Genomic DNA, 23,362 nt, shown 5'->3' on the forward strand with positions numbered 1-23,362 from the left:
GGGCTCTAACTTTATCTTACCCCATTAGGCAGAGGGAATAACTTAATTTAATGAAGACTGTGGCAGTCCTTAGAAATAAATCTTCTTTAAACTGGTGTTCTCCCTCTTTAATTCATTTTGCTAACCTTCGGATGTGTAGGGGATTTTACAGGTAAGTATATTCCACGTCCTTCTTTGAACACATTTTTGGGAAATATGTAAGATGTGTAAGAAAGCAGGTGGCTTAATATTATTAGAAGTTCTAACCATTAGGTTGAAATGGAGATGATTAAAAGTAGGCAGACAAAGAGGGATGTTTTGCAAATCTTGGGAGAGGAAGTAGAATGGTTTGATTTGTTTCCTTTTAGAACTTAAGTTGGTCTGGTGGTTTTGGTTTTATTTTTTCTCCTTCTAATTTTAATGCCAAGAGATTAGTCTTCAATACAGTTTCTATTAAAATTAACAAATTTACATTGGTGGCAGTGGAAGAGGGGAGAGCTTAACAGAACATGAAGAGCAGAAATAAATGTCCTTTTAAAGACTAGCAAGGACAGGCATAGCAAATAAAAACCATGGAGACGGGTATACATTAGTCAAACATATAGGTCTTAATTCTCCTGTCTCCCACAGTGATCAGTACCAAATACGTGCGAAGAGGACTGAAGAGCTGTATTACAGACACTAGCTTGCCCTCAGTATGTGTCTTTTCTCTGTTTCTTTGCTTATTGGTTGTCTGCTGCTGGCAGTATCCAGTATCTGAAGAGAAAGAGCTAGCTGTTACATTGTTGATATTCCCATGTCATATTTTCTTTATTAGAATGAAGTGTATAGGCTTGTAGCTTTTGTTATAATCCAGTTTGCAATTATTTAAGGAAGACACTCAAATATCAAGTATTTTAGAAGGAATCTGACTTTGCAAACATGGGACAAAAATGTTTCTTCTTTTCTTTCATCTTTTTTGACACTATAATGCAATCATTGGACAGACTCGGATGCAACATGAAAGAAGCTAAGAAGCCATGTGCAGGGGACAAATTCTGCTGCATTTCCAAGCTGAAGGTAGAGAAATATTTTAACAGTTTTGTATGAACACACAACTGTAATTGTTTGCACTTACAGTGGTTTGGTAGAAGTTACAGTCTAGACTAAACGAATGAATAAACTTCATTTCTTATCCTTAATGCCTTAATGAAGGTTAAACAAGTTTGTAAGCAAGCATGTGTTGCTTTTTATGTCCCTGAACTTTACACTCTGTGATGTGTTGGAGGTATCCGTGATTGCTCCTTTGAATCTCCACCTTTCAATTTGTGTAATCCCCCTGGTCTGACATGTTTACCTTTCCTCCTTAAACCCGTGAAATGAGCCCTACTGATTGCAAAATGGCAGTAAAAATTAGCTGTCGATGTACCCTAGACCATTAGTTCTCAACCTGTGGTTTGCAGACCCCTGAGGGGCTGTGATGTCATCACAGGGAGTATGCCAAAGGCTTAAAGCAGGGGTCAGGAACACCCAGCCTGGAAACTTTTGTCTGACCCGTGGCAAGCACTGCACCTCCTTTTCCCACAGCCCCCTCTCCTCAATGCTCCTCTCATACTCAAGTTCCCCCCACCCCGCCCTGACATGCGTGAGAGGTAGCAGCACCCTCACCTTTGCCGGGTGACTCTCCCCTTGGCCCTCAGATTCACCAGCAAGTCCTTCTGTCTCTGGGCTCTTCAGGGCTGGCCTCTGGTAACAAGTGTGCAGGTTTTCTCCCAGTCCCAGTGCCGCACCTCAAGGCAGTTTAGTGCTTCAAATTGGTGGTCCGTGGCCACAAAAGGAATTTAAAGGGAGTCCGTGGTGAAATAAAGGTTGAGAAACCCTGCCCTAGACTATTCAAGTTGTCAAGAAGTGCTATAGAAGGTTGTAAAATAGCTTGGTTTTCATAGTAATTCAGAGCCCAAATACATTACTTATACTATTTAGCATTGGCAGCATATATTTAAAAATACTATTGATTTCATTTTATAAATACTGTTTATTAAAGAACCCTGTAGCTGAAAGGATTTGAATATTACTGCATATATTCATACTTACTTTTTACTTTCAATTACTACTAGATTCTTGTAGAAAGGACACGCTATTTACTCCTTTTTGATTTGATTTGTTGTGAGCTCATGACATCTACTGAGACAGGAGAGCAGATACTCGGTCTAGTAACTCGAACAAAGGGAACAATCTTAGTTCTGCAAGTAGTTTGTCATTCAGCTGAGCAAAGGGTGCGAAGGTCTTTGCATCCTGGTCTGGCTGCAGAAGTTATTCAGTCCTGCAGATGGCAATCTTGCCGCAGGCACACATGGGAGAGAGGCTGCACCTTGCCTTGGCTGGGGAAATGGGGCTTAAGGTTTCTGAGGACAGTCTTGGTCAATGGGAGCAGGTGAAGAACAAAAATCCCAAATTTTTTTTTTTTTTCCCCTTTGGTTTAGTGAAGCCTTAACTGTCGGGACAAGGATAGATGATGGGATTTACGCTCATATCAGTGGAACAGAACTGTTCACTTGTTTTACCTGAAAACACATATTTGGGGAAAATAATCATGAAATATTCCTAAATATATAATCTTGAATTCTTTATACATTGTCCTTTTTCCCTTCTAGGTATTTCTGCTGGCACTATCACTTGCATTTGTCGGTAAAACGATGTCTGGTGCTTACATGAACAGCATGTACACACAGATAGAGAAACAATTTAATATTCCAGCTTCTTTAGTTGGGATCATTAATGGAAGCTTTGAAATTGGTAATCACTAGTTTTAATATTTCCTATTATTTCAAAATATATGTTGTCTGAGCATGTATTAGTGACTCGTATGTACATAGCAATCTGTTGATTACTGTTTGTGACAACGGTGACCAACTATCCTAGCATTTCAGCCAGTACTTACGCATTTAGTGTCTTGGAAACTAACAGAACAACTTCAGTGGCGAAGTTTAGGATTAAAAGGAGGTTCAGCTAATTTCTGCTATATTATATGACAGAACAACTAACATAGAGCTAGTTTATGAGCTTTCTATTGAATCTTTCTGAACAAAACAGAAAGATTTTATTAACCTTGTTTGAATTTAGGGTCATATTTACCATTTTACAGTTCTTTTAATTAGTGACCTCAAAGTTGGTTGGAGTGGATTGTCTCTTTATTCAACTCAATAACATTTCAAGATGTTGTACCTGTACAATTGTAAAGAAAGTTTCCAGTTCTGCTTTTAGTGATGCTTACTTTGTCTATCAATGAGTTTCATTGCCCAGTCACAAGTTTATGTCTTGTTATTGCCACAAAAGCCAAACAAAAGACTTGATATCTTCAAAACCATCTAAATAAGGTTCCTCAGAGGATATGTTTTATACCCTTAAAGTCACAACATGGATCCTTTTATCCCTGGCTCAACTGAGGAAAAGGTCTGCACAGGCTGATAAACACTGACTGAGAGAGGAGACAGGGCTCCTTCTCCCCCTTTTTCTTGTCTCCTATATCTGCTTGTGCAAGAATAAGAAACTGCTGGAACACCATGTTGCTGCCTGCAAAGCAGTCTGATGGGGCAGCTCAAAGTTATGATAGAGAAGGAATATCCAGAATATATTCTTGCTTTTGGTAAGGAGGAGACTTTAAGAAATATAAAATAGCCAAGATTAATGAAGTGGTATGTAAAAGGTTTATTATTTTAAATAAATAATTCTCCCATATGCACTTTTCTATAACAAGTTGTGTCATTCTTATCTCAAAGGATGTAAAATAACTGTAAATAATCATAGTAATATTTGAAATGATTAAGAGTCAGTGTATGTGGTAGACATACGTAATGTATTGGGACCGTGCAAGTGTACATCTTTAAGCGTCATTGAAACCACTGGTTCAATAGTCTGGTTCAATCATACATAAAAAAAAGATGTTATCTCCTTTCAGAGCATGATGCTCATCACTCAGAGACATGGATTTGTTCTTTTGACAAAAAGATCACAAAATTAGTAGGTGTATGATTACTAAACTGCTATTTTTGTGGGGCCTGATTCATAACAGGAAGTTTGATTCCTTAGTTGCATAGCAATAAACGAAGAGTAGAGAATATCAGCTGATTTTGAAATGAAAGTGGAGGAGGAGAAGTTGAAGATTTTTAGCACATTTGAATTTTAAATGGTACTAGATACAAAAATCTGTATTGTTCCTCTTGAGCTATTACTGAAATTAATATTAATTTATTATTTCTTTTTTCTCTGTATGTTATTTTTTGTTTATTGTTTTCAGTACAAAAACACTTGATATATACTTCTGTATTTTCCCACACATTGCAAAATATCCTAGAATAACTTCATAAAACAGCTGTTATTCTGCAGCCCCTGGGACTGGTCCCTATGCAAATTAGTAAGAAAATTCTTCTCTACATAGGTGCAGTCAAAAATCTCTCTCGCCATGACCTCTTTTCCATTCTGCCTTTTATTCTCATGTTCTTTCCACATGGTGTAACTCTTCCAGAAAAGGATCACAGATAGCAGGGAATTGCTGCATCATTTACACAATTCCCTGTCTAGTTACAGTTTTTACAAGACAAGAGAAGTAATAGATGTTGAGCTAACAAGATATATTCAAATTTGTGTTGCACTTTAAATGTGATATAAGGATGTCTTGGTTTGTAGATATGAACTAGGTTCTTTTTGCAGGCAACTTGCTGCTGATAGCATTTGTGAGTTACTTTGGAGCAAAGCTTCACAGACCCAGAATAATTGCTTTGGGCTGCACAATCCTGTCATTTGGATGTCTTTTGATATCACTTCCTCATTTCCTGTTTGGAAGGTGAGTATTTTGCTCAGCTCACAGCAGCTTCTGTAATGCTTACTTGCTTTAATCTATTAATTCTCCCAATGAATAGTATTGCTTATTGAGACAGACATTGTGGAACATGGGTACAAAATATGATAATTGTAGAGCAGCTTGTTTTGTTTTGCTTCTGAGATGGCTTCATAAGTCAGTCGTCATTTCCTGAAGAGAGTTACCCCTCTGCCAGGCACCTTCCCTTGCCCTTGCCTTCATCCTTGTGTTACCTCTTGTGTGGACTCTCTGAAGAAAGAGTCGCCTGTGATACTGTCACATTACACTACTAGCTCTTATCTGCTTGGATGGGCAATACAAAGTGATTTTTAAAGATCTCTTTGGTCTGGAGCCTGGATAACAGGTTATACCTGATTGCTGTGTTGGCAAGGCCTTTACAGACCATAATGATTCTTTAACCACCTTTTCACTATTTTTTCATGGCTCAGGAAAATAATAATTTAGGCTTGTCCATATTTTAATCAGTGAGATGTGTTTTGAGAAAAGAAGATCGTCTAATCTTTTTATGTTAGGTGTGGTACACCACATTCTTGGTGGCGCACACTGCTTAGGGTGTAAATTGGAGTAGAATCTAAAAAGAATAGGAGAGAAGGTGATACAAGGGATTCCATTAAGGTATTTCATCAACTCCTTCCCTCCTAAAGCATCTGTTACAAGATTATATTAGAGACTGTGTAACAGTCTGGATAAAACACTGGGTTGATTCCCTGCTACTGTTCCTTTGTTCCTAGCCTGATTTGTTACTAAGGCTCAGTTAACTTTTGACATGGGTTTCCTTCTTCCTACAGCTACACACTCTTATAGGTAGCTTCATTACTGAAGTACAGATTTATGAGGTGCTTCTGATGTATTTCTTCTTAATCTATACATGCTTTCCTTTGATTCAAACAGGTATCATATTGAAAGCAGTATTTCACAATGGGAGAATTTTTCAGTCATGCCTCTGTGCCTTGCTAATCAAAGCTTGTTCTCTTTACCTACAGAGGAACCATCAACAGGTATGACTTTTCCTATGTCTGCTAATACTTTTTCCTCAGTTTTTATAGTGTTTAAGAAATAACATTTTATTTTTATTAGCAATTATTTCAGGGTCCTGATTTTGAGCAGTAATTTTAGCAGGCATAAAACTATAGGTCAGGAAAATTCCTAGCCTTCTGGTTTCTTTTCTGAGACTCCAGAGCTGTAGCTTTTTTTTCATGCAGTTTTCACATCATCTGAACAGCTCAGTTAACGTCCCTGTCAATCCATTTTGGGGAAAAACAATACCAGGTTGTTCTCACAAATGTTCCTCTCTTTGACCTGAAATACTATGATACTGTGAGGAGGTGGGAAATGTATTTGGACAATGGGTAAAAAGAGTCAGGATGCTTTTTCATTGTACCACACAAGAAATAAAAGAATGAGAAATAGAGCTAGGTCAAAAACCTAGATCCCACTTCCTTTTTGAGAAAATAGTTTAAACTAGGCTAAGTTTCTCTGGGAGACTGAAACTAGCAATATGCATATAAAGTAACTACTATCAACACAAAAGGCTTGGTGGAAACTCTTAAATGATCATACATGAAGTCCTCACACTGAGGATGGTATTAGTCTCCTGAGTCTCTGGCTACCTCAGAAAGAAACATTTAGTCTGAACCATTTCTTTAGGCTCCTTTGATAGTTGGTCAAAGGAGAATACAGAGCTCTTGCAGAGTGTGTCCCTTGCTGTAAGGACATTCATGCTCTTTATTTTAGGATGGGTCAGATTACCTCCTGGATGCACCTACAAACTGTTGGAAACTTAGATGATTGGTGGATGGCAGAAGTTAGGTGAGATGAACCCCACAGTTAATTGTTATATTTTGTGAAGGTGTTCCATCAATGTGTGCTAAAGTTGAATCACAGTGCTGTAACATTGTATGCATACAGTGACATCAAACTATGGTGGTATTGTGTTGTAGTTTACTGTGTTTCCATTTAGTAACATATGTGGCTTCCCAATTTTCCAAGACTGCATATCACTTAAGGTATTAATTTTTCCATCTTCACAAGGAAAAGTTGAGAAAGGTGCACTTGATAGCGATATTAATCTTTCATTTGAAGATTTCAGATATTCTTTTTCTTCATTTTATAAATGCACAAATTATGGTAAAGCATTTTCTTCTAAATTACATAGCCATTCTACACACATTAGAACCTATAGGTCCTCAAGCCTATGACTATACTTGGGTAAGGTGATTGTTTCCCTGTTAGTTTGTGGACAAGTAAAACTGTGATGTTCGTACATATGAGTTCAACTCTTGTGTGATGCAAAACTGGTTTGAATTTGACATCTGCATATGGATTGCTTCACCCATGTTTGCTGGCAGCAATCTGACATTGATACAGGAGATCCAGGCTTGATCTCTAGACAGTAATGCTTTTATTTAGAAATTAATCAATTGCTGCTAACAAAGCTGTTTTTTATTTGCTAACAAATGGGTATTGAGAAGTCTCAGCATGACAAAGTGGACCATAGAGAACAGTGGAATCTGAAGCAGACTGTATGGGATGAAGAAATCCAAATTCAGGGAGAGAAAGAAAGTGCGAAAGGTCATGCAGTTTCTGATATAACTGTCCTGATGTGGGGCAAACAGGACTGTGCTGTAGCATGGTATTCTTCTGCTGAGCTATGTAGGAGGACAGATGTAAATAAATGAGAGCTAGATCCCCAGATATATTCACTAGACGGGCCGGATATATTGTTATGGATCTTGATTTTGATTGAGAGTTGTATAAAGGTCACAGTGAGTCAGAGCAGTGCCCAGACAAGCAGACTGTGGGCCTGCTCAGGGAAATGCTGACTTGAGTTGCAGAGATATGATGGAGGTAGAAAATCTTTCTGTGACGTTTGGTGACATGCACCAATTACAGTAGAATTTGTATATTATTTTCCAAATCAGAATTTGCGTTGTTCTCAAGATGTCCCAAATCTGAAATTGAATACCCAAACAGATCGCATCAGGACAGATAAAATTTCTGGTTAGGGAGGTCATTGATATGCAAGGCAAAAATCTGTAGTGGTAGAATAGAGCTTTGAGGCAAGGGTGTAAGCTGGGGTTTCTAGGCAGTAAGGACTGTTGTACAGAGTGCTGGTTGACATTACCAGCAAACAGCTGATTAAATAATAACATATGACAAAAAACACAGACAGATCTACTTTCCATGTGCTTTTCTGGGTGTTTATAAACATTAGTAAACCAGAAGTTAGCATTCTGAATCAAAGCAAAGAAGCTGAAAAGCTCAGGAATCTCATTCCATGCAAGGGTAGAACAACACCACAGCTTCTGCACTGGCACAGCTTTCTTGTAAGCAAATGGTGGCTCACTGTGAAATCTGGAAGTCTTCTGGTTTATTTCGGACAATGTTCTTATAATCAAGTGACAATGTATGGGCTTTATGCAACAATTACCTGAATCATTGCAACAGACTCCTGAATTTCAGGAAGGTGGTCGTACTATTCTTGCTAGCCCACTCTTTCAGCCTGTTCAGGTCTCCCTGTAAGATGTCTCTCCCTCCTCATGTGTCTGCCTCACCACCCAGTTTGGCATCATCAGATTTAGTGAGAGGGCTTTCAGTCCCATCATCCAGATCATTTATGAAGATGTTGAATAGTGTGGAGGCCACTGTTGGTCCCTGGGGGACCCCAGTTGTGACAGGCTGCCAGCCTGAGTAAAAGCCATTGATCATCACCCTCTGAGTGTGGCCTGTGAACTAAATTCCCACCCGTCTCACAGACTGCCCATCCAGTCTGTATCTTGCCAGTTTGTCTAGGAGGAGGCTATGTGAAACAGTGGCAAAAGCTTTGCTAAAATGCAGGTAAAAAACACCCACTGCCCTCCCCATGTAGACAGAATGTATTACTGTGTTGTAGAAGGTGATCAGGTTAGTCAGGCATGATTTTTCATCCTTTCGTCACTGATGTTAAGGCACTGTCTTCACTGATGTGAAAATGGCAGTTTTGGTGAGGGAAATGAGTAAAGGAAAGGGCCTAGGTTATGCAGGGGTTGGACTGCCAGGTGGTTGGACAAGGTATGGCGTGGAGAGGGAAAGGACTTAAACTTTACTCTAGCAAGTGCAGTAGCTTCTTCCAGTTCTGGAGCCTTTCAAGTATTGTGACTACTTATTTCCCTGTTTTACAGGACAGATCTATAAACCAAAGTTTAACTGTTAGTCAATTCTTTGTCTCTATAATTCAATTAATAGTTGGAATTAAAACATTAATTCTGGCTTTTTCATTTTATTTGCAGAATGTGAAAAAGAGCCTAGGTCCTTGCTGTGGATATTTGTGATGGTTGGAAACATAGTACGAGGAATGGGTGAAACTCCCATCATGCCCTTAGGCATTTCATATTTGGAGGATTTTGCCAAAGCAGAGAATTCACCTTTCTACCTGGGTAAATCTACCCCATTGTGATAACTGTTCTCTCCCAAACAAATACATACATAAGCAAAAGCAAATGAGAGGATTATTATGACTCCCTTCAGTAAAATAAAGAAAAAGAAAAGACAGATATTATTGCCTTATCAAAATAATTATAGTGTAGAAATTGCAATTTAGCTAGGGGTGAACGTGTTGAAATGAGGCCATTTTTAGGCCCAAAAGTCTATTCAGTAGCGCTGTCCTAAACATATATAATTATTCCAATCATATATAATGTCTGGGTTCTAATTTAGTATGTTTTCTCCTTTTCACACTTTAGGATGTCTACATACAGCAACTGTAATAGGCCCCTTCCTTGGTTTCTTGTTGGCATCATTCTGTGCAGAGCTGTTTGTTGATCTGGGATCAGTAGATGCAGGTAATAGATGAATATATAAAATCTTACACATAAATTGGTAGGCATGATGGTGTATTTATCAGAACTATGCTCATATGAGTTGTCTTAATTCTATCTGACTTTGCTGGTGTTTCTTTTAGAATGGAAAATCTGTGTATAATATTAAACTCAATAGAAGGCTTGAATTCACACATGCATAAATGAATCTGTATATAAAGTATCTGATGAACAATTGTGTCATCTGGCTTAACATAGGAAAGGACTAGAATTAATTTAATACTGAAATTTGCCAGAAAATTAGTAACATGAGAAAAGAAGGCTGGAGACTATTCTCTTTCATCAGCCTCATTTTAGGAATCTTTAAACTGTTTTTAATATATCACACTTCAGAGATGACTAGGAAAACACACAATGACATCAAAGAATGTTTCTGAACTAATATGTGTGGTGTTTGTTTTGCTTTTTTTTTTTTTTTTTTTTTTTTTTTTTTTTTCCGCTGGGTTGGAGCATGGTGGCTGGGCATTTTGTTTTGTGCATTACTAAATCTTCTTGTGGGAATACCTTTCTGGTTTTTGCCAAAGTCTCTTGTGAAGGAAGGAGAAAAAAATCAACCTGAGGAGATGAGTGAAACAAGTATACTACCATTGCAAGAAAATGATAAAAATTAAGCCAAACAGACCATATATGAAGTTGCTAAAGGCAAGTTATATTGTATTTTATTTCCTTCTTAATTTAGTCTTTAAGGTGTGAACTATGTCTGTGTATTATTATAAGTAAAGATGTGTTCAAAGTATGAAATGCATATTTTGGTTTTCAGCTCTCTGTAGGACAAAGGATTTGTGCAGGGATTTAGAACGGCTTCTCACAGAGGAAGAAAGCTAATTTCATAGATCCAGGATCTGAATCCTTTCCCCCTCTTGCATTTCAAGTGGATGTAGATCTGAATCTTTTCTTCCTGGTAGTAAAGCATTGAAATCTGGTTAAGAATAATACAACTCAGTAAGCTGTGGACAAGTTGCATATATTAGTGCTTGTACCCCACATTCACTGTGCAGGAAATCAGAAAACCAACACAAGTCTTGTGTATTTCTTGAGTCTAATTTAAATCTATAAAAGGGAATTGACATCTCTCATAAACATGTAACAGCTGTTGAACAAAGATCTATTTGACTTACATGCTACTATTGTCAACTTTCACATCTGTGGCCTTTCAGATCTATATATCTATAGGAAGCTATTTGTTATTTTTTTCCTTCCATTTTAATGGTCATGTAAGTGAATAAACATAAGTGAATAAAATATGTCAAAGGCTGTGATTTTCAGAGTAGTCTTGTGATTCTGTATACCCAGCTTAGGGCCCCTTGACAGCATCTTCATTTTCAGAAAGTACCAAGCACCAGCTACTTCTCCAAGGTGTTTCAAGCTAAGTCTTGCAAATACACCATACTCAAAGTGAGTACTTGGATCTTAGCTGATATTGCAGCTTCATTTTAATAAACATGGCATCTTTTTCTGCTGTCATAGAGCCTTAAATGAATCCATTAATAAAGTACTACTCTGGTGCGGAAAGGTTCCTCGCCCAGACTGTGGGTCCTAATATTCCAGTGTTCCTTATGTTTTCCCTTATGTTTTCACCATCATTCCCTCCCTGTGGTGGTGTGAATGTCCACTGCCCCTGAATATCCTGAATTAAAAATCTTTTAATTTCACAGAATGTTTGAGGTTGGAAGAGACCTCTGGAGGTCACCTGGTCCAATCCCTTGCTCAGGCAGGGCCACTTACAGGTAGTTGACTGGGATGTGTTCAGACAGCTTTTTAATCACCAAGGATTTCAAGTTGAAAATTAAAGTAGTTATAGTTAAAATAAATCACCTCCTCAGAAAGCTCTGATTACAAACTACATGGCATATATAAATAATACAGCCTATTTATAAAATGTTTCAGATATTTGATTCATTTTTGCAAGGCTTGCATACAGATCCTCTCCTAATAAGATACTCTGAAAGATCTGTCCCAAACAGTGCCCACTTTCAGTGAAGCATGGTCATTATTTTACAGATGCTTATGTTTTTCTGCAGAGTTTCTTGACAATAGCTCAGCACATTAATTAAGAGAGAACATTAGACAAAGAGGAATTGTGGGGGTTTTTATGGTTCAGATCCTGACTTAATAGGCATTATGCAGAGAAAAGACCTGTGTAAATTAGTTTCTCAAATGCTTACTTGGCTGGAGACTGACAGATCCAGACTTTGGAGTATGGTGGGAATAAGTACAGTCATGTCTCTTTTCAGGACTCTTCTGCCCCATCACTGGCAGTAGCAATCACCAAAATCAATGATCAAGTCTCTGGGGGGCAGGTTGTCACAGCTATATATTGTGTTTGCACTCTTGCCTCCTTGTACTCCCTTTGCATGCCAGGGGCAGGAAAGGGGTTTTTGTGAATGCTCTGGGGGCATGGGATGAAAGAAAAAGGAGTAGGGAAGATGGGGAGTAGCTGATGCTGCAAATCTGTGGGTGCAAAGTTTAGTTAACGTAGAGATAAAAAGCTTCAGGAAACTTCTATAATAAGGTTATTACTGTGATTTTTTTACAAGCAGCAGCATGCATTGGTGTACATGTGTGTGTGCTAGGTTATCTTTGTGTAGAAGAAACATGTTGGGGTAGCCTAGGTTAAGCAAGTAATCTTTGGCCTTTGGTGTCTGCCAAAGCACAGGAATTAGCCTGGTCCAGCTAAGGACCGTTTTTGTTCCCCTCTTCTGCCCTCAGCCACACTGAGCAATGGATGATTCTTTTCATAAAGCATCACACTAACTCATTACATTATTTCATTCCAGATTTCATCCCCTTCCTCAAGGCTTTGTTTCGCAACACAGTTTATATGTTATTTATATGCATAACTGTGTTACAGTTCAGTGCCTTCAATGGCATGATATCCTTCATGCCCAAATTTCTGGAACAGCAGTTTGGAAAATCTGCATCAGATGCCATCTTTTTAATTGGTACGTTTGCATTTTGCTTTGCTCTGTTCTACCAAGTAGTGATGTTCCATCAAGTAGCAAATTCTCTATATTTATTTATACTTTTTTAATGTGTACATGTATACATACGTATACTAAGGTCAAATGCTTCTATAAATTAGGGATTCCATGCTACAAAGCATTTCTAATCAATCATGCATTTTCTGCTAAGCAGCTCTTTTCTGTGCAGAATTTTATTATCTACTTCCCATCTTTTGAATTGGCCCAGAAAGTTCCGCTGATATGAAACTTGCACCACGGATCTCAAAGAGGTTATGCTAATTTACATCAAGAGTGTGGGCCCAATGTTTATATTATCTTGATTAAAAAGTAGAGGTTAGATTTAAAGGTAAAGCAGATAAAAGTTAAAGATAGAGGGTAGATTTCATGTTTGTGAAAATGACATCACTAGCAGTCTTAAAACATAGATGTGTTGAACCTATGCACAGCTAAAACTGCCAGTGATCTTCAACACTTTCCATGAATTCAACTCCTTAGGGCCATCTGAAAGCCTCAGATCTTCTTTCATATGCAGAACTCCATGGATGGAAAGCGCTGTGCAAATATCTGTCTTTTTTTTTTTTTTTTTTTTTTTTTTTTTTTTTTTTTTTTTTTTTTTGTCTGTTTATTACCTTGGGTTTTCTTGTCTCTTTATTAGCTTGTCTTTTTTATAAGTGAGGACAGGGTGTTCATGCATTGGAAAATGGAAATGGCAAGTACTTGCAGCACAAAGCAAACATCCTGTATCTGCAGAAGCCTTTCTATCGTTCCACTTTATCATGTCTTAAATTCTCAGTGTTCCCTTGTGCAGTGACTTAGGCTAGAATTTTTTTAATCATTATAGAATAATCATCTTAAAATACATCTAGCCAAACCTCTGTTCCCTAACTCAGTGCTCATCTTTCACAGTAGCTGCACCATTTTCTTTAAAACCTGCCACACAGAATGTCCCAGACCTTGTGAGAATTAATATTGTCCTCTGTTACCAGCATTTTGAAGCTGTGCATCCAAAGGCATGTAACTATCATATATTTTACCTGTGTTGTATTGACATTGCACTGCTGGGTTGTATTTTAGACAGACTCTTTTCTGTGCTGAAATATATAGTATGTTGAGAGGATCTAAATTCAAATTTAATAGTCTTCACTTATTCTCACATTCTTCATGTTGTCTTGAGCAAAGTCAACTAAGCCATATGATGCTTTTGTAAAACTACTTCCTAAATGTCTTTCAGTCAATCTTAGCTTCATTAAAGTATCAAACAGCAAAGAAGCATGAGAGCACATTCAGTAATCCCATATGAAAGTCTGTTCCTCCTTTCTGTGATGCTCAGTGTACACCAAGGTGTGCTTCACTAGCTTATCTTCCTGTTGAGTTTCTCTCTCATCTAGGGAGGCTGTATTGATAGGGAGACTGTATTGAAACCCTTTTTTTTTTTTTTTTTTTTTTTTGTGCGTGTGTGTGTGTGTGCGCGCGCCTGTATTGGAACTACATAGCAACTGTAGTTTGCAATTTTCCAATTAATCATTTCAGTCCTACCCTCTAGCTCAATCTCCAAGCAGTTCCCAAATGCTGTTGACTATTGCAGATATTTTGAGTGTGCAAGGGAACTAGTAGAGACCCATTTCTGACTGCAGGTAAACTATTCAGTCACAGGCTTTATATGAGTCTTTTTCAAACACAGTCTTTCATTATGAGTGGATTTGGTCTCCTTTATTTTAACATGGAAGTTTCACTTGTTTAAATAGGTGTCTACAATTTACCAGTTATATGCGTTGGGTATTTTTTTGGAGGCTTATTCATGAAGAAACTCAAGATAAATACCTATGAGGCTGCGAACATAGCATTTTGGGTATCTTTGCTGGACTACCTTCTCTACTTTGCTGCCTATTGGACTATCTGTGATATTTCACAAGTTGCTGGCCTAACAGTTTCCTATGAAGGGTATGTTCTTTAAGACACAAGAGGACTTAAGACATTGGAATGATTTTTCTTGTCAAAAATCAGCCAGAGACTCCATAACTTTGCAACATTTTGGTTTCATGATCTAAATTCTCAAGGCTTTTTACTTGCATGAGACAGTAGATCTATCTTCTGTTATCCTTGTTTTAAACAATAAAGTGTATTTAAGAAGATATCTGATTCATGCAATTGCATGTCCATATGAATTCTTCTGTTAATTTGATTGTACATTCAAGTCATGTAACTACAGATAAAAAGAAAAAAATGTTGATAAAATTAGGCATACATGAGTGCAATTTCACAATTACAGAGGGATAAAACCCTTTCTTTATCTTATTCTGCTTTACTGGAACTGAGTTAACAGAGGATATTTGATCTGCAGTTTCTTGATTTGAAGCTTGCCATTAATCATTGGGAAGAGTTGTGTGTGTAAAATGCACATGTAGGTATATATGTTATGCTTAAAGACGATCAAGAACATACATGCCACAGATGAGAAAAATGTTGTAGGCTGTGCATACCTATCTATGAATTGATAATATTGATATAATGTAATGTAGTATAACATCCTATAGAAAAAGACAAAAGCATGACTCAAGGATTGCAGCATGTAGGATTGTGTCCCGGGTCAACATAGAAACTTAACTATTACAAAAGTTTACTGTAGGTATTTCATTACTAAAATATTTATTCATCTTCTAAATGTATTTCAGAATACAGCAAGTTTCATATGCAGAAAATACTCTACTTGCTGGCTGCAACAGGGATTGTGATTGCCCACTTAAAATATGGGACCCTGTTTGTGGGAACAATGGAATCACTTATGTGTCACCTTGTCTTGCTGGGTGTAAAGTCTCAAGAGGAATGGGAAAAAGTATGGTAAAGCATATATTTTATTGTGCTGTAACTATGAAATATAGTGGGTAAGAAATATCCGTATCAATATAGGGTGGGAAACATGCATACGTGTACATTTAATTGGATATATAAAGTGATAAATAGAGCTGGACAAATTCATTGAGTGAAACAGAAATTCCAAACAATATGAAAATTAGTTTAAATTAACTAATATAATGAAGAAACCTCCTTCTAATAATTGAAGGAATCTTAAATGCTCAAAATGGAGTGAGAAATTATTCTCAAGGTATTGACAGTTGGAAATCTGAGTGCCCAAGAAAATTTCAGCCAAAATGAAATTCTATAACATGGATCTAATAATCGCTTCTGTCTTGTAGATCTAAACAAATAACCAGGTATTATAGAAATGTTATTATCTTACTTAACAATACATTTTCCATAAAAAAAAAAAAAAGTTCTACTTAGATTGAAAACAATTGAAAATAATTAGTTCAATAAAACCCCTAATCATACAGATTTTAGAAAGCCTTTGTACTTTACAAACATTTTAGAGAAGTATTAGATGATAGTAAGGACCAGACACTGAAGACCTTGCTTGCCTTGGCTGACATTTGAGAGCCCTTATTCTAGCATTAGTCTCCCTGATTTCAGTAGAAGGAAGTGTTTGAGTAAGAATATTGCAACCCAGCCTCACATGTCTCTGGTTTCTTATCTTCTGGCATATGAACAACCACACACTAGGTTATGAAAAAGAGGGGTCAGATCTATTGGCACTATAAGGACCACATAACCAGGCTGTGCTGGGAAATATGATGGTTCTCTTGATCATGGACTCTGAGGAAGCACAGTCTCAGCTGCGTAAGAGGACTGTAGTTCTCTCCTGCTCTCTCACCACATAGAGATGATGGCTGGACCTATGCCTGGCAGAGTGGGGTAGGCTGCAGTGCAGTGTTGCACATGTGTGAGATACTCAAGTGCAGGAGAAAGTGAGCTAGGTAACAGCTGTGTTTCACACTTGGTGTGTGAAGTTTGACAAGTCTGTGTGATTAAAATACTCTCTTGACAGGTATTTGAAAACTGCACCTGTGTTGCAGCCTCAGAGTTTTCATCTCCAAATGTCTCTGCAATTTTGGGCCAGTGTGATAGAGAAGAAAACTGTGAGAAGATGCTTCATTATTTTTTAATATTGACATTAGTCTGCAGCTTCATTTTTTTCTTTAGCAGCCATGCCTGGGTACATGGTCTTAATAAGGTATGGTAAAATGTCCTTATCTTAAGAAACCTACTATACTTTTTATTCTGATGTCAAATACTCCCAGGAATTAAAAGTATGTTAGTTTGTGTATGGAGAGAAAGAATAGAAAGATTTTGTGTCACTTCTGAGCTGTGTTAAGGTTTAATGTCACGTCAGCTTTATAACTTGTTGTTACTTTTGTCTATCAGCTCTATCCTGAATTAATGTAGGACCACTGAGTCAGTGCCCTGAGATACTGAGATATGTGTGATACCCATGTGTTTATTGTTCACATCAGCATGACGGTGATTAAGGCACAGCTGTTTTGTGCTTTGTCCTGGCCTCAGTTCGAGTGGATGATACCAGGATAATAGCTTTACCTTTTGTGATTTGGCAGTCCTAGCTAAGGAATTTCAGTAAACATCACCTAATGAGGATAATTAAATCTTTCAACCAATGCTTTAATTAGAATGGTTTGGGCCTAATCTGATGAAGAGTTTGATTTAAAAAACCAGAACAGATGTAAACATTTTTTATTAATGTCACCTCTACTACTTGGTGTACAATGTAATTATCATACAGGTCTCTAAAGCCTGAAGAAAAGTCATTTGGAGTGGGTATCCATGGACTAGCTTCAAGAGTATTTGGTAAGAAATGCTCTAACACACTTCAGAAGCACAGTTAGGTCTGATCTAGAGTTAGATAAGGATCACATCAGGGCTACAGGCATGGCACAGGAGTCTACTTTTATGGAGTGTCTCTGATCAGGAAGAATTTGGAGTTTTTTACAGATCCTAGGCAGCATAGTAAATTAGGACAGCTTTCAGTTTGCATTTATTTATACTGGTTCAGCACGCTGACTACATCTGCTGCTCATCTGAAAGCCATTTATGTTCCTTTGCTCTTATTATATGTGTATCAAATACAACACCCACTCTCACTGATGACAGGAAATGTTGAGTTTTGAATAGGAATCACAGTCTATATTGTAGCATGTACATATTGTTAAAGAGGCAACAGGCAAGACAATCTTTGGTTGAGGGTAGGTGGATAAGGAAGAAGAAAGAACATAAGAAATACAGAGAATATGATTCATGCTGCAGGAGGACAGGACAGATGGGGTAGATGAGAAACGGCATAGATTCTGTAGTGTATCTGCTAATCAGAAGAAATATGATATTCACAAAAAAAAATGTTGCTAATATTCTTTTTAGCTGGAATTCCATCTCCCATTTATTTCGGAGCTTTGATAGATACCACTTGCTTGAGGTGGGGTGCTATGACTTGTGGTGGAGAAGGAGCATGTAGGATGTACGACATTGTTGCGTATAGGTATATATTAATTTTATTTTCATTTCTCCTTCTTACTGTATTATTACATGCATAAAGATTTAATCTTATGCTCTTTACCTTTTCCTAGTAGATAAACTGCTCCTGTGTTAGAGATTTGACACAACAATTTTCTTTGGCATTGGCTTTATTTGTCAAGTGCAACCTTTGCCACAGACGTTGGAACACCCTTTGAAAAGAAATATTCTGATACCATAATTACATTCACTAATGGTCTGTCATGAGAACAGACCTTAAACCACTGAATTCTGATAAAAAAATTAAAAGCAGTAAGCCCTGTAGGAAAAATGTTTAATGGCTGCCTATGCAATATCTTTGAAAAGAAAATGGTCAAAACAGTACTTGGATTAAAATAGGGGATAAATTTATAGAGAGGATATAGTTACCCAAGTTGGAAATTGGCCCAGGATACTACACTGTATGCTTTTGTAGTCCTTCAAGGAGCACTGAGAATTTTGAAGAAAAGTCTTGTTGACTAATGGCCTCAGGCTGATTCCTTTTAATACTATGTTAATGTTGATTTGAAAAGAATGTTAGCTCATGAATACCCAGAAGTTTTAATCAGGTGCTCTGAGCACTCTCTTTCACCTGCTGAGAAAGACATAAGGGTACGCTGGCTAAATTTGTTGCCTGAAGTTGGGTGATGTAAATAGCCTTTTCAGTGACACTGACATATTCTCTCTTCTCGTGTTGATTCTTCTGTGACATCCAAAAGGATCAGGGCAGAAGCTTTAGAGTGACAGGGCAGTTGTTGTAAAACAATGTATGATGAATAATTTTGCTATTTTTTCATGAATGCATATATTTAATGAAGCTTATCCTTTATTTCAGGTGGGTTTATCTTGGCCTGCCAGCAATATTACGTGGAGCGTCCTATATCCCAAGTGCAATAATTCTCCTTATTTTAAAGAAGAAATCTAAATCTGAAAGCCGAGTCTTATTAAACACACCAATAGAAATGCAGGATAAAGAACAAGAAGCACTGAAATAGCATTTCAAAGCAGGACATATTGTGAAAAAGCCTTGCAGTGTAAATTTTGGATATATCCTTGTGAAAGATTTCATACTTTAAATAGTGAACACATGGACAGAGACGAATAGAATTATACATAGTTGTATCCTAATTATATTATAGAAGTTCATAAACAGAAGTTACAGGAAAAATGCATTTGGTGCAAAAGAACAAGTAGGAGAAATAAAACTTATGAAGTGACAGGGTTGAGTTGTCTGAGCAAAGGGCTATGAAACAAACAGTTTTCAGTCCTGGTTTCACTGAAGATAATGAGAATTTTGCAACTGACTCCAGTGATGCCAGATTTCATCCTGGAATTCTTCAACAGCTTCTGTCACAGCCTCTCTCATTGATGTAGACAGCATTTGTAGCTTCTTTGGGCCTGAGTTTTCCATAAATTTATTTAATTACGCTGTTAGTCCTTTCAGGCAGGGACTGTTTGTTATTCTGCAGAGTGTAGGTGGTCAATACATTGGGAACTTGGTTTATGACATGGTCTGGGTACTATGATAATAATAAATACAAAGAAGAAAAAATTAATGTTTTGAAAAATGCAATTTTATGGTGATGGTTTTAGTGTTGCATAATGAACAAGAAAAATTTCTAAGGATTTGTTAATTAAGTTACATTTGCTCTAGACAGGAATAACTCACACACTAAACATGATAGAATGATATTTGTGAGAGTTTTGCCAATCATATTGCTGTCTGCTAAATCCTATACCTCCTCATTGCTTGTCAAATTATTCTTTGAATGGTACATAATCATAGTCATCCATGTGCTCTTCCTGGTCTTTGTCCAATTTTTATTTCTCTCAGATCTGGTGCCATAATGAATGTAGTACCCATTTGGGGTTCACTGACAGGGAGGTGTTGCCCTGGGATGTCTTAAATATCTCAGGAAAAGACCCTGAATGTCTCAGAAGAAGAACCATTCAGAAAACACTGCTGATAGTATATATGTCATATGAGGTGTATCTTTGGTTGAGTATAGTTCATCCACGTTTATCTTCTAGATTGGAACTGCCTCATATTTGGCTCCAGTGCAGAGGACCCTTAGGTCTGTCTGTAGGTGATCATGCAGTAATTCCTCAAGCCCTTTTGTTACAGCTGTTGGAAATAAAAAAAAACCTTCTTGATAATTATTCCCTACTGTATAAGACACGGAGGCACCTTCTGGAACTTTACCATAGACCAATGTTCTATCACTTGCAAATGTTTTCTACTGATTTAATCTATATGACACAGACTCAACTCTCATTTTATCCCTCTAGGACCTTCTGCAGTCACCGAAAAATGGGAAGGACATTTCCCCAAAGTAGTTATGTTAGTGAAGTTATATTCTGTTTTACTTTAAGATGTTTTATTAACACCATATGTGTATGTGCTTGGAATTGTTTTCTGCCCTTGTGGAATCAAAGACAAAAGAACCATCTCTTCCCATGGAGCAGGAAATCAGCTCCAGAATTTAAAGTTTCTTCAAATACAGTAGGTCCTTACAACTAATTCTTATGAAAAGATATGTCACAGTCCCTTCCTCCCTTTGCATTGGATGACAGAGCTGAACAGGTATAATGTCAGGAAGGGGAACAGGAGAAAAGACAAGTGTGATGCAGCCTCTAAGAGAGCAGAGCAGAGAGCGCAGTTCTCTATTAAGCCACAGGTCTTCAAGAAGCTTTGTGGACATTTGAGGCACAGCTGATTTTCAGCATTGTTCTTGCTACAATGGGGCACTTACTGAAACCCATCATTCTTCCTTGTGGATATTATATTACTCCAAAGCCAGAGTTAAAAATCTGCAAGAATTTAGTCACAGTTTGGTGCCAAGATAACCTGGGAAACATGAAAAGTTACACTTCACCAAAGTTTCACAGCTGTAGGCAACAAAAAGGCTTTGTTAGGTAGGCATATCTATCCATTTAAATGGACCACTGCCAGAGAGTCAGGCCTAGTTAACTCACTGTGTTTTGAAATGGAAGGAAGCAGGTAGGAACGTTTTGAAGCTTTAAATTTATAATTTTAGTAGATACAATAATTTTGGTTTTAATTGTTCCAGTCCATCAGCTTGAGAATGTAGCAGTGAAACAGGCCACCTCCATCAGATGCTTTGAAGTCATTAGCCTGCTACTCAGACTATTTACCAATTTAGAAGGTGCTGGCTGGAGAGCTGGCTGGGTGATGGAACAGCAGAAAGGCTTCTTAGCACAAGCCTATGGTGGAAACATGGCTTCCCCAGAACAAACCCAGGAAATAGAGAGTGCAGGTCACTTGAAAGTAATCGTCATAAAATCTTTATGATATGCCATGTCTGGTACAACAGACATTCCTAGGATTAGGTTGGGAGTTTAGAAAAATACTCTTGGAGATATTCCTTCAAATGTAAAGCCAGACATTAGACTTGATCCCAGTTTTGAGCATGCTGACCTTGATTCAGCAAAGAATTTAAGCATCTGCTTAACTCAGCACCTGTCCGTGGTCAGGTGCTGAGTCATCATTTTCAAAGAAATAACAACAAAGTCATCAGTATCTTACTGAAAAATGGCAACACTTGGTAAAAAGCACATCTCTAGGCATGTGAGGCTATGGTTTGATTTTGGTTGTTTTTTTTTTTTCTATTTCCATTATTTTCTCTGAATCATCTTTTAATTTCATCAGCTACTCTATCGACAAGTCTCTCATTATTTTACAAGTATTTATTAACAGTTTTATATATATCCTAAAAAATTCTATCTTGTATAAACTTCATTGTCTCCCTGCTTCTTCTAACTTTGAAGAATTGAAACCTATTCTTGATGTACAAAAGTTTCTGATTATGCATACAGTTGATGCTATGATTTTTATTTTTTTTTTTGAGGATATTACTCATTTGGCACGAAAAAATGTTACCTGGTAAGTTGATTTTAATTAGTGGGCATAAGGGAGGTGTGTAACCAAAGCTGCATCATTAAACAATAATTTGGCTGAGTGCATGACTGATTTATGATATGAATTCTGGGTTTGTGTATGTGACACAAATGTACTATGTTAACACGTATAGTTTCTGAATACATAAGCATTACAGTTTTGGACAAGTATTATTGGCAGTTCAAGTCCACATTCTTTTTCAGTCATTTCAATTACAGTCAACAGTAGGTTGTTTCTGTACCCTTTCCATCTCAAGCTGCGCTTTAGCACATAACTCCTCCCTACAGACTCTTCTCATCAAAGCAAGCCGCATAGTACTAATAGAACTAATTCAGCCTGTGGATGTGGAGAGAGGAACACCCTGAGCATACCTGGGATGGGATCTGCATGCAAAAAAGCCAAATAATTTTTTCATTTATTTAAGTTTGTTCATGCAATAAAAACTGAATATATCCAGCAAGAAGTTCTTGGCTACTGATGTTTTTAGCCTCTTCCTTTCTTAATAAGGCATAAAGTGTTCCCAGTTATGCTGGTTGGGATTTTGAACTTTCATTGTTTAGGACTTTCTCTGAGAATGTGGAAAATTACTAGGTAATTGTCCTCTCTTGCTTTGTTTGGGGTGTCAAGAGCATAGATTTCTTAAATCACAAGAAACTTAAATCACAGGACAAAAAGTAATAGATCCCTTCAGAAGGTGAAATCTTAGCTATCACCATGACTAACGTCCCTTCAGGAAGAGACCTTTTGGTAGCTCCATGCTAGAAGGGTGATATATGCCTGTTAATTTCCAACAGAGGCGCTTAGGGAATTCAAATACTGTTTGTTCAGAGCCAACATGCATGTGACTATGGGTGGCAGTTTGCCAGAGGATCCTTACAGCCTAGGCAGTGGAGGGCAGAAAGCTCATTCCAGGTGGGAAATGGTGGTATAAAAGAAAAAGTTCCCTGCAAAGGAACTTTTTAAAAAGTTTAAAAACTTTTTAAAAGGCCTTGTCCCTCTATGTTTGTGTAAAGGCTGCCTAGCTTTACAATGTTATAATTTAAAGCGTTCCAAAACAGGATCTGAAAAAAAAACCAACAAACCAACTTATCTGAGGTTAATGAACACAAAGTGGCCCAGTTCAGGCTGTACCTTTGCTGTTACTATTGTTTCAAGGAAGGCCAGAGTGCGGGCAACTGCATGTTGTCTGGCACAGGATGATTTTTTTCTCCTGTAGGTAGTAAACCAATCTCAAGAAATCTTTCTGTTATAAAGATGGAATCATACATAATCCAAGCCTAAATTTCTGCAGATGTGTCCAGAATTTCAAAAATCTTCCATGAGGACATGAGCCCTGTTTTCTTTTTCTTTCTTCCCCCCCCTCCCCCCTTAGTTTTCTACCTCATACTGC

The 23,362-nt window shown here is 37.5% G+C and overlaps 1 protein-coding gene across 1 annotated transcript; it reads left to right on the top strand.

Moving 5' to 3' along the window:
- Positions 1–978: 978 nt before the first annotated feature.
- SLCO1A2 (solute carrier organic anion transporter family member 1A2) lies at positions 979–19,593 on the top strand. Its single transcript, XM_026863413.1, is given in 16 exon segments — positions 979–1,038; positions 2,613–2,754; positions 4,669–4,801; positions 5,729–5,835; positions 9,106–9,252; positions 9,559–9,657; positions 10,037–10,063; positions 10,129–10,335; positions 12,471–12,635; positions 14,402–14,597; positions 15,329–15,494; positions 16,540–16,683; positions 16,685–16,725; positions 17,290–17,354; positions 17,922–18,039; positions 18,889–19,593. Coding segments are annotated over 16 exon segments (1,977 nt in total). The 3' UTR covers positions 19,049–19,593.
- Positions 19,594–23,362: the final 3,769 nt, after the last annotated feature.

The sequence above is a fragment of the Athene cunicularia genome, assembly GCF_003259725.1.
Source record: "Athene cunicularia isolate RWA chromosome 1 unlocalized genomic scaffold, athCun1 chr1_part2, whole genome shotgun sequence".
NCBI lineage: Eukaryota > Metazoa > Chordata > Aves > Strigiformes > Strigidae > Athene > Athene cunicularia.